The sequence below is a fragment of the Eupeodes corollae genome, chromosome 1 (assembly GCF_945859685.1).
Source record: "Eupeodes corollae chromosome 1, idEupCoro1.1, whole genome shotgun sequence".
NCBI lineage: Eukaryota > Metazoa > Arthropoda > Insecta > Diptera > Syrphidae > Eupeodes > Eupeodes corollae.
Genome location: NC_079147.1, coordinates 194,999,488 through 195,012,168, shown reverse-complemented (window position 1 = coordinate 195,012,168; position 12,681 = coordinate 194,999,488). Strand labels below are relative to the sequence as shown.

At 30.5% G+C, this 12,681-nt stretch overlaps 1 protein-coding gene across 1 annotated transcript in view; it reads right to left on the bottom strand.

Moving 5' to 3' along the window:
* Positions 1-10,454: 10,454 nt before the first annotated feature.
* The window catches only part of LOC129943404 (WD repeat and FYVE domain-containing protein 3), a 45,522-nt gene continuing 43,295 nt past the window's right edge, over positions 10,455-12,681 (bottom strand). The window contains exons 20-21 of the mRNA XM_056052828.1: positions 10,856-10,970; positions 10,455-10,783 (exon numbers count right to left, since the gene is read on the bottom strand). Of these exons, the coding sequence (XP_055908803.1) occupies positions 10,618-10,783; positions 10,856-10,970 (281 nt within the window). The 3' untranslated portion in view covers positions 10,455-10,617. The remainder of the gene's footprint in view (positions 10,784-10,855; positions 10,971-12,681) is intronic.

Here is a 12,681-nt window from a genome sequence, read left to right as displayed (position 1 = left end):
TCAATTTTGGAAAAGATTTTTATTTTTTATTGTTGTAGATTTTTCATTTAATTGAATTTAAGAAATATACGAGATTATAAGACATCATTTTATACCTTTATTTTAAATATATATGTATATGTATTGTCTTTTTTGTGTGCATTATTTTAAAGTTAAAAATAAAACACAAAATAAGTTACATGGCTTTGCTAAGAAACTAAAAAAAAATGAACTTGGTAAACTTGAAGAAAGAAAGATGCCATTATTTGTCATTGAGAACAATTAAGCCGTTTCAAATAAATCAAAATTTGTTTTTTTAAAATAAAAAAAAAGTACGTATATATAGGCTTAGGTATATTTAAATGTGTTGCATTGTCATTTTTAAAACTTAAGCGAAATTCGTCATAATACTTTGACTTAAGATAATGTAATAGTAACTTACGTTTCAAAAACATTTAAAAAATAAATGTTTAAAAATGGGCAACAACAACACCATCTATAGATAAAATCCATTGTTTAAAGACGGCAGAGATGTGTATTCAGTGTTTGAATATCATAATTCTTTTGAAAAGAGTAGTTTTGTGATGCGCTTTTCAATGAAGCACAAGATAATCCTTTTATAGTTTTTAAGGCAGGTTTTAACCTACAATACGCGATTGGACTGAATTTGAGCATAAACACGTTGAAGACATTTCTGGAAACTCTGATCCTAAAGAAACCGAACATTGAAAATAGAAAAAGGAAGTGCATCGCAATAGGGCATAGCATTATATGAGTTATGCGTCCCAGATCATTCATGTCTCCAGTACTAAGCAGTCTTGCCTTATCGATATGCAGAAAGCTTGGTTCTAAGAAGTTGGTAAGCCTTATATCAAGCTTAAGGTTTTTTCCTCATACTATGAAGTTTATTTGTTGGAGATACTCGTATCAGCTATTTGCCCCACGCGACCAGATTCCAGCAGTTCTTTTAACCAATTTGTGTTTGATAATGCGGACTTCAATGTCAGAACGTTAGATGGACTAAATACATTACATTCTTTGGGCGGAATAAGATGCATCGCTGTATCCACTTCATAGGAAAAGAAACCGATACACCAAGGCAAAAGCTAAAAAAAAACTACCTTGTGCTGAATCAACTAGATAACTTGGAGTACTTCCTTTGGAAACATTTCAGAAAACAGATGGCGGATTAAAAATTTTAGTTTCTAAGAATGTGAATGCGTGTTCCGAAAAAATGTTACAGCCGAAACCATATGACACTCTTTGGTTGGCATCAAAATTTATTGGCATTTTCGATATTCCAGAATGGAAAGTGAAAAACTAAAATCATTCCTCTTCCTTTCATAAACTCTCCACTGTCCAAATATAATATAGTTAACACTGTATTGCACTATGCTGGCAGTTTGTGTTGCAAATTTGACCAAAAATGCCAGGTGGTAACATTTGACCAGCCTCTTTATATACAAAGTAAAGAACCCGTTGCCTCAGCTTCATCTCAGTCCCGTCTATCAAAATGCGTAGTCAGACTGGTTGGATTTCACCTGTTAATGGTCCCATATTGTTCGAATAGGGCAGTTCGTGTTTTAATACTAATACAGACACCTTTAGCTAATGTAATAATGGAACAAGTCTCATGAAACTTTTTGTTGATGAGTCTCCTTCGTTATATGCACTAAAACAAAACCCTCATTTGATCCAACAGTGGTAAACTACAAAAAAAATCTTATTAAACTCAAATCTAATGTACCAACAGCCTTATGGATTAAGGTTTATTATACATACTTAAAGATTTTATGCACACTTAGCGGTCTAGCGAATGGAAAGCTTGTGTGAAGAATATGATTCCATACCCAAATCATGTCACCTGTATTTTCAGGACTTGATAAAACTGCCTTCTGTGATGACCCCAGATGAGTTTAAAAACTTTGTTCAAGAGGGTTACTTTACTATGAGAAGAACTGACCGATTTTGGACAGGGGTGTGGTCGGACCAGACGATTGAACTAACTCTAATGCGTGGAATGAAGAGTATGGGTGGCTTGACGGGAGGGCGTGGATTCACTGATAGTGTCCTTAGCAAATGGGTTCTAGGGCTTACTGCTACTCATGAAATTTTCTCATCACCCAAAGAATTCACTGGCGTTCTTTTTTCTACTAGTGAGCACGTAAAATTAGAGATAATACAGACATTGACAAGCTGTCAAATTGCTTCCAAAGTCATCCTCCAATTCCAGTTAAAACTGAAATCATGTCAATAGCGAGTGGCATTGTTGGAGATGATAAAGTAACTTGCTACAATGCTTATTCTCTAGGCATGCAGGTAATGAAGTAAGAAAGGATATACAAAATATAAAAAAAATCCATGCCATATTTGTTTACAAAATTTAATAAGCTTTAATTTTGTAGAAGATTATTTTTTGATACGACAAATAGTTTTTAAGATAAAACCGAAAAATCGAAAAAAACCGTATGTTTCACTTCACTGCCGCTAGAGTTATTTTAAAAATTATAACAGATACGAAAAAAATCATTAAAGATTTTTTTTTATAAAATTTAATGAGTTTTAATTTTGTGGAACAAAATTTTTTGATACGACAAAAAGATTTTGAGATAAACGTGAAAACTGAAACAATCTCCATGTTTCTCTTAACTGCCGCTAGAGCTCACATCGAATTCTTGGGGAATTTTTTCTTTTGGGTCATCACCAGGCATCCCTTAGTAAGTGTGCCAAGTTTCAAAACTTTTGGATTTTTTTTGAGGTGAAAATCTTTCATTCCTCCATTATAGAGCGGAGGGCTTTGCAGCTAGAAGCTCAATAATTTTATATTAGCATGAAATGAAAAGACAGACGGCGCTACCAATCGTGGTAAAGACAAAACGTGGAAAATATTGCAAAAGCATTCAATGTTGCAACGTCGCCGGGAAAAGTAAGTCGGTACGTAGGACTGTAGTGCTTTTGACAGCTTCGACTTTGGGTTTGCTGCTATTTCAGGTGATAGCGACCAATAAATATCCAACGAGCCTAAAATTCAAAAGAACAGGAGCAGGAAATTTCTATAGAAGCCTGGGTTTTCGCCCATGAAACTTTCCTTAGCTATCGTGAATTAACCTTTCTAAAACATTTTCCTCTACTAAATATTCTTCAAAAAAAAAAGCATAAAGTGATCAAAATTACTCTCTTGCATGGGTGAGTCCTAATTTCTTAAAAGTATGATTTGCAAAACCTATTCATGATGATATTAAGAACTTGTTATAACGAAAAAGAACTCCAAAATACCCTTGAGCTCTACAAAAATCACTGGAATCGGCTCTATAAATAGTTCAATCGCTGCAGATTACAAACGCCAAAATCAACTTCCCTTCATGGAATCTACCAAGAATCTCTATAGTTTCTCATTTTAAAAGATACTACCCATAATAGTGCCTATCATGCAATGATCTTAGAGGTAAAAGAGAAGTATTTTAGGCTGATATACAAAATTTAATTTACTGAAGCTTCCAAAAACAAGTGACGGAACTTCATTCCCTACTGCAAGCGAAGAACGATATGTTGTTAGTAAGGGTCTAATCCATTGCACCTCATTAATATTCACTGCAGAAGCGTTTGCAATACTGAAAGCAATTCAAACTGCATAAATAAAAAATCAATTATTTTTTATTGATAGCCTTCAATAATAAGAGCTATAAACAACATCTTCAAATATAATTGCAGACATCCAGGACAAACTTATTGCAAAAAAAAAAGAAATTTAAGAATTCGATGGGACACTTTGGCATCAGAAAGCGGCTTCAAAGTCAAACTAGGATTTAAAGAACCGATAATCTAGTTCTACCAATTCAACAAAAAATACTTAACAACATTTTTATGAATAAGAAGTTGAAAAATGCATGGCTGGAATACCAACACGTCTACTCACTTCTCAATCCTAGAGCTACAAAGGTAATATTCCCTTCTAACTTACCAAACTCAGAAATCAAGAAACAACCAAACACCACCCAAAAGCACTAAATCTACAAAGAACTTCCCACACTTTGCGAATTTTGCTTAAGTGCCCAACTATTGATACGAACTCTTAAATCACTTCTGGAAAAGACTTTGAAGAACTTCTAACTGTTACCTACTCAGCCAATATCAAACAAGTTAACGATTTTTTTTTGTATATTATGCGAGCACTAAAGTGGTTATGGATACCCTTATAATGATTAAACACAGTGCGAGCAGTTAGGAATGGATGATAGGATTAGAAAGGAGAAACCGATGCACATTCAATGGCGGATCTAGAGGGGTCGTAGGGGTCGTGAACCCCCCCCCCCTGGCAGATAATTTGTTTGTATTTTTGTAGGAAATATGAAAACAAAATTTTTATTTTACTTTCTAAATTTTGTTGCAAAAAGTACCACTTTTAACTTAAAGCTGGACCAAGAACATAATATGAATCTGACATTCAGCCCTATTCCAAAAACTTAGCACAAATCATCAAATTTTGACCAATGGACGATCCAGGGGAGGGGGCATATGAGCCAGAAAGCTTATACAGTCAAGTTATATAAGTAAGGATCTGTTAGTAATTTAACGACATTCACAAAAAAGTGGTTTGTTATCAAAAACATTTAAAATGTTTGTAATTTGAGTAATGCGTTAAATTATTTTCATAACATAAGAAGAAGAGCAAATATTCAGGTTTTTAAGAAGAAACTCTTCAAATTTATATTAAGTTCCCTTTAAATTCCTGTAACTAGACTTCAATTCCATCTTATTTTGTGTATGCACATATAAATAGTGAACATTGAAATGATTTTTACTTGTGACACAAGTTAGTAGAAAGATGGGGGACCGTCTCGAAACCTACCGCGTGCTGTTGTCATGTGTTCTTTCTTTCTGTTGTTCTTTCTCTTCTGTCCTTCTGTCTTGTATTAATGTCTTGTGTTGTTATCACCTTTCATAGCCTTAGTTGCTCAAGGTGCTGTGTTCTCTACTCTGCACATTTATGTGCAGAGTAGTGTGAAATGTAATGTAATGTAATGTTACTTGTGACACATAGGAACTATATACATATATGACAAGTATTGTATTAGTAAAAAATTTTGAAGCAAGCATGACATTACGATGTAAGAAAAGTCAAAAAAGTGGGTTCTCCATTTCATCTGTCTGTCTGTCTATCCTGACCCCTAAGACATAAAACACTGCGCCGATTGAAACTAAACCTTTAAGCTTAAGGCGGTTTTTTTTCATTTTTGAATACTATACATTTTTTGGTGTAAGTTCGAAAATTCGATTTTTTTCAGAAATTAACCGATATATTTTTTTAGAACTTTTTCTAATTTTTTTCTTAATTTAGCTGCTTTTTCCAAAAAAAAAAAATATATTTTGGTATTGCTCCAGAAGGGTACTCCCCATAAAGCCGTTATTTTGTTCCTAAATTTTCTCAAGAATCAGATTTCAATAATCTTGTCTTTCAATGCAAGCTCTTGTCGATGGTCAAATTTTTAAATTGATGATGATTTTTGATGATCGAAAATGTCATCATTTTGTTTTTAATGGCATTTAAATTGTTGAGAATTGTTGTTGTTGATATATTTCTTTCAAAATTGATTTTCTGTTGAATACAACTTTTAAGGTCTTAACAGAATAAAGAAATCTTCATTTCGAAGGAAATTTGCTTTAGATGTTCTAGAACTAAGATTTAAATTTCAAGAATATAAATGTCCCAAGAACAGCAAAAGTGACACATTTGTTAAACTAATGGCTAATTGAAAAACACAAAGCACGTTTCGTATCTATTAACATAAAAGCTTTGAATCTCTTGAGAACTGAAGTGCAAAAAGATTCTGAAACGTGTAATTTGTGACTGTCAAACAAAAGTTTCTTCCCAGCTTATTTGTTTACCTTAGTTTGTTTTTATTTTATATTCAGAGAAATTATGTACTTAAATGCACTTATTTCCTTAAATTCAAAAACCATACATTTTTCTCTCTACAATTTTAAAGTTTTGTTGACTCCTTTAAGATGAAGCATCAGCTCCAATCTACGAGTAAGCAGACTGGTAGCGATAGTAATAATAGACTCTCGAAAATTGAGTCCGAAAAAACTATATCAAAAAAAAAAAAAACAGAAAACTCTTGATATCAGATTCTTTCTCATTTTATGGATTTTTGAATTTTTGTAGCGTTTTGCGCATTAATATAAATGGGAACAAAAAGAATTTATTTTATTTGGAAAAAGTTTCAAAACAATTTCAAAAAAAACATGAAAGTAATAAAGACAATCTAACTTATTGTGTTTTGCTATTAAAAATGGCATATTTAGAAAAATGTTAAAATCTTGAATGCTTTCATATGAAGAAAGTCTACTAAATTAAATAGTTAGACTATACCTTCCTGGACAATAGCGTTCTAAAATAATTTAATAACTTAAGCTGTCGCTTTGGCCCTTGAAATGTGTACATTTAAGGTAAAGATGCATATTATGTAGTTTAAATTTTGTTAGCCTTCTTTAAAGAACATTTTTAAGCGGTAAGTAAAAACTCGTCTCAATGTTAAGTGCGCGACACCCCCCCCCCCCCCCTCCTGATTAAAAATCTGTATTCGCCCTTGTGCACATTGTTATGAGTGGGAAATATTGAGCCTGGTAAAGCATTCAACATTTGTGTAGTGCGGTTTAAGAAATAATCTCTGTACTTAACAGTATGTCCGAAATTGTTTTAAAATTAAAACTATTAATTTAATTTGTAATGTTAACCCTGATAGGTAGACCTCAATTCTTTATTATTAATTACGTATTTTATTTATGCACAGTAAATTTTAATAATAATAATTCTTGACTAAACTAAATATTGAGCTCAATTTCGGAAATACTGTCAAGAATAGATAGTCTCTTTTTTCAACCACCCATGGAGCGGTATCTTCTCTTTAATCCTTCCGTATTTCCTTAATCTTGCACTGAGTTTAAACCTTAAAACATGTACAATCTTATTTAAAAACGCTGTATAGAGCTTGCATGAAGTTATGTAATCACTACAATGCCTCTAAGCCCAAAAATGCTATTTATAAAACTTATGCAAGGTTGCATAGTCCCATAATAAGCTAAACGCATTTTGAGGTTGAATAGAGCATACATAAGGAAATTATTGTTATTCATTGTTGAAATTAAAGAGAAAACAATAATGCCTTTCCAGTTTAGCTCGTTTATTAATGATTTTAATAATTTAAGTCGTCTTTTACCAACTCCATAAAGGCGGAAAGTTTATAAAAAAAAGGTTCAACCCAATGAGCCTAAGAAACGAAGAATTTAAAAAAAATATAGATTTTCGAAAGAGAAATACAAATATTTGGAACTATACATTCGGACCTCAGCAGCGACAATAGAGGAGGCCACATCCCCATAGATATCCAAGTAATGGCTGCAATAAGATATTGGGTACGGAACAAGGTAAGTTTGTACTAAATGTTGACACTAAATCGAAATGTGTACCTTTTAAGATTTGTTTATAGATTCAAGACTACGAAGCAAACATCCACGGATTTAGCCAACCTACGCTTTGTCAAATTTGTAGACAAGTGGCAAGAGAATTAGCTACCAAAAGACCTTTGTTCGTTAAAAAACCTATTTATTTTTTTCGCACTAGCTAAGAACCATTTACAAGTTCTCAAGTGGTTAGGGCAATTGGCTATACCCACATAAGGATCCCAATAGTAGGTGGCGCATCAGGGCAGTATTATATAAATCGAAAAAGGTACTACTCGCTGAATACCCAAGTAGTATGTGTTACCGCCACTGTCAACACCCTGTAACTTATTCTACTACATTTCGTTTCAAACTTTCTTATACCCTTTTTTCTTAATATTTTTTAACTTAATCTTATATATTATATAATTGTCATTTTCATTTTACTTCCGATGTCTTGAATTACTTATAATTTAATCTTACAAATTCAATCCAAACTGATTATACTTTGTGTGATTAATAATCTTAAATTTGTGCTTTAATCCTTGGTTTCTAAACCATAAAGTAAGTTTATTATTAAATCATATTCTTATTAGTTTAAAAGCATAACAATATATTTCAGGAATTTTAATCTTCTTTAAACTGAATTAAAAAATAAAGAACCACTTGTTCTAAATTGCATTTGGTTGTCTTTTCTTACAAAGAGATTCAAAATCTTCAAGAGCCAAGCAGATTAACCCAACAGTATGTTTGGCCCTGGGCTCATGGAGCACGAATTTTTAGAGAAAGCAGAATTAAACAAAGATTTGATGATGGGGAATTCAATTGTCGTCTACTTGGGGACGTTGCATATCCTTGTACTAATATCCTCTTTACTCCCGTTTTGAATCCTTGAACGAATGCTGAAATAAGATAGAATATATCTCATATAGCTAATCGTAACACGGTGGAAAGATGGTTTTATAGCCTTATTAATAACTTAGTTATTGAATTCCAGTTATTCTTCCGCCCACAACACAAATGTGTATATTTTATTTGTTATGACAAACAAATAATTTGATAGACATATAAATGGAATAGATAGCTCCATGTTGGCATTTTTTTGACATAAGCTTTGTATAACTAAAATGTATAGCAGAATTTTGTTTATAAATAGGAATTTGTAACGTTACATAGAGCCTACATAAATCCTCATGCACTATTCTTCTGTTCTGTTAAACAAGAGTGGTAAAGTGTATTAATAACCGATTGAGAAATTACTAAAAAAAATCGTACCTTGTATGGACAGCTGGGACAAATGTGTTGTTTAAAACTATAACTAAAATTCAAGTATGACAGTTTTCGGATTTTGCCTTTGTTAGGCAGTGCTAATAGAAGTCAAACGATGCATTTCTACGAAAGGCAATAGAGGTTCGTAACATTATTTTCTCATAGCTCACAGGCTTTTACATGATTTAATTAATAGCATTTAAGACATCTCTTAAAAACTTCCTTTACCAGATTCATCACGAAATTATATTTTCAAAAGAAAAAATCCTTTTAAAAATCTGTACAAGATTGAAGGAGAAACTTTTATGTATATCTTGAGCTATATTATTTTGTTCACCAAAGTTCAATTCAATGAACAAACTATTATATTGTTTTACCAAAAACAACAAAAAATAAATTTAAAAGGCACATAAAACAAACTAAAATGCAGGACACCACAATTCTAGATTTTCATCACAAATTCACACAAACAAAATGTAAGAAAAATAAGATACTAAAGGAAAATTGAAAAAAAATAATTGTATGTTTTATAAATAAACTTTATTGTATATAAATTAAATAGAACATTTACATGCTTCTTGAAATATATAATTATGTTATGTTGTATAGTATAGTATGTGTGTTTTATTGATAATCAAATATGTAATAATATGTAAGTTTATGTTTTTCAGTAACTTTAAAACTTGTATCAAAAAAATAGTAACAAATTAAAAAAAAATCGATGCATAAAGGAGGTAACTTTAATAAATATAATATAATTATAATAATAAGTATAATAAATTCCCAAGAACAATAAAGATTATAAATTATATAATACTACAAATAATTGAAAAAAAAAAATCACATAAAATGTCATTTGTTTTTTTTTTAATGTCATTATTAAAATAACTTAATTATACTTACAATTTTTGTTTATAAATAATTATATAAATTATATTTAATATAATTATATTGCAAAGCCATTAAAATAATATCGCATATAAATAAACAAATTGTCAAAAATATAGAAAACATGCTGTTTCTTTTTTTTTGTTTAGAGACGTTCTTTAAAATCAAAATTTAAATCTTTATATAAATGTTTTGTTTAAATAAATTATTATGTTTATTTTTTTTTTTGTATTTATTAATTATTTTCAAGCACTCAATACTTACAAATGTATGTAATTTATTTTACTTTTGTCTTTTTTTACGTAAGTTTTAGACTTTTTATTTCTAGTTATTGACTTTCAAAAACCTTCACGTCTTTTTGGTTCTCAACTATTTTATATTTATATATATATATATATTTTTTTATTTTATATTCATATTTGAACAACACAATAACAATTATTTAATTTTGTTCTTATTTGCTTTCTTTTTTATTAATACTTTTATTTGTGTATCAATTTGAAATTCTTCTTTTTCTAAATTCGACCTAAAAATGTTGATACATTGTTTTTTTTTTCAATTAATAATTATTATTGTATTTTGCATGGTTCATATATTTATATATATATATATATTATTTAATGTATTTTTAACATTTTTGTTTACATATTTTAGAATGTATGTCTTTTGTTTTTATTTTAAATAAATTATGATTTTCTACTTATATTTTAAAATAATAACAAGCAACACATTTACATTGTTTTTGTTTTGTTTTTGGTACAACTATTTCACTAATATTAAGTATACCTAATTTTTATGCTCTAAACATAAAAAAATACAGAAATATAAATTAAAAATACAAAAATTCCCTACATTACATAAACTGACTTATTTGATTTTGTTTTTTTCTATTTTCCATGATTATATAGACAATTAATGAGGAAAGAGGGTTCTTCTTTTATTTTGTTGCTATTAATTTTATATGATTTATTATTGTTTTATGTTTGCTTTTCTTTTAGTTTAAGTGCAAATTCTTAATTCTAATCATCATACAATTGTTTAACTCTCAACAGATTGAGAACGTAAGCTGCTGTAGCAATTTTGACAAACTCGTACTGGCTTGAGTATTCGTAGTCGTGATATTTCTGATTCGAAACGGCTGCACTTATTGCAAAATACTTGACCACAATTACGACAATGATGTTTACGTTCGTATATATTGAATCTGAAAGAGAAGTTTTTCGTATGAATCTATTTTTGTATTTGGAAAAATGTTTAAGAAATTATGAAAACTTACTTGACATGACATTTTACACATTGATCAGCACCTTCATCTTTAAGCCAATGATCGGCTACACCACGACCAGGTTGTTCTGTAACACTCCATGAAAATATTCTACCACGGGCGTCACCTAGAATAGTAAATAACAGAAGATATTTGTGAATGGAAATGTTATTTTTATATTGTGATTTAAGCACAGTGTATTTGTGACAAAAAAAATGAATAAATGAAATGAGCTACGTACGTTTTTCCAACTGGGACTTGATGGTATAAAATTTTCTTCGTGTTTCAATCATTTGATTAAAAAAAACATTTTCGATATGGCAAGGTTCACGATCGTAAAATCCTTACGAATTAATAAAATTTAGTAACAAAATTCCGACTGGGTTACGACAAATTTAAAAGCGTTAATACAGAATTTTAATCGTTATTGACGTCTTTAAAGACAAGGAATTTATAGTCTATTTCAAAAATTTGATTATTTTTGCTATTGGACGTTTTAATACCAGTGAGATAACGAAATGCCGAGTATATTTTTGCCGTTAAGAATTGGGCCTTGTAAAGTTCACCATATTGCAAAATTTACAAGAGGATCCTCGCTTGGTATTATTAAGTCATAAAGTGCATTGCAAGTGGTGCAAATTTTGAGTAAGTACAGGCAGGGATAGTCGCCAGACTTCTTGCACCTAATTAGACAATTTTATAGCAAGATGTGTTTTTATGAGCAAAGAGGATATTAGTTATTAGTCATTTTGAAATCCTCGTAGGTTTCCAAAAACAATATTTTATCCTGGAACCCAAATGTAGAGTGTGATTTTCACGTCGGGACGGATTTCCTTAGAATGTTTTTCCGATTAAAATGACATGTTACAATAAATTGAAATTTTTTAAAAGTACACGCTGAAGTGGTTAATTGTGTCAAATCGTAGCGATAGATACATTTCAAATTTAATTTGTGCAACGTGTTTATACAAAGACGGTCCTGCCTACATTCTTCCTAGATCGTATGATTATACACCTCTTGACTTTTTTGACTTTTTCTTTGAATGAAAATACGTTAAATAATTGTTGTATGCCCATAAGTGATCCTTATGGATTTTTTCAAGATTAGGATACTAATTTACACCTACAAAATGTTGCAGTCACAAAACTCAGAAAACATCATCTTGATTTTAATCTTGACCGGAAATCAGGATTGTGGACAAATAAAAAACATTGCTAAGCAATTTTTTCAAACACATTCGAGATAATAGTTACCGACCAAGAAGCAAAGCATCCACAAAAATGGAATGTTTAGTACAGTTTCAAGTAGTATTCTAATTATTCACGTTTATTTCTAAGCTTCAAGATAAAGACAAATTTGTATATTCAATCAGCTAAGGTGTAAAGACTCCTTTGAATAAGGTTCTATTCCACTTTACTTACTTACTTAAGGTGGCGCTTATTGCTTATTACTTTTTTTTGTTATTTTTAATTTACTTCAGGGTTATGGTCAAGAATTAAACTTTTTTATAAAGATAAGAGTTTACTATAAATGATTTTGGGCAACTAGCCGAGAGGCCTAACTTTGTAATGTTTTTTTTTGCAACAATTAGGCCCGCACGTCATGTTGTTCAGCAGAAAATCTGTTCATTATAAAATGGTAAACCAACCTGAGCATAAATCAAGTCTGAACTTTCAGAAAGACCAATTCAAAAAAGGGTTTGCCAGATTGAAAATCACATGTCTTAAAACACACGTTTTATCTTTATTTAGCTAGACAAGGTAAAATTTCTGATGGTATTTATATCTGGTCCTTTTCTATTTCCCATCGAATAGTTTTTTTGTTTGTTTTTTTTTTT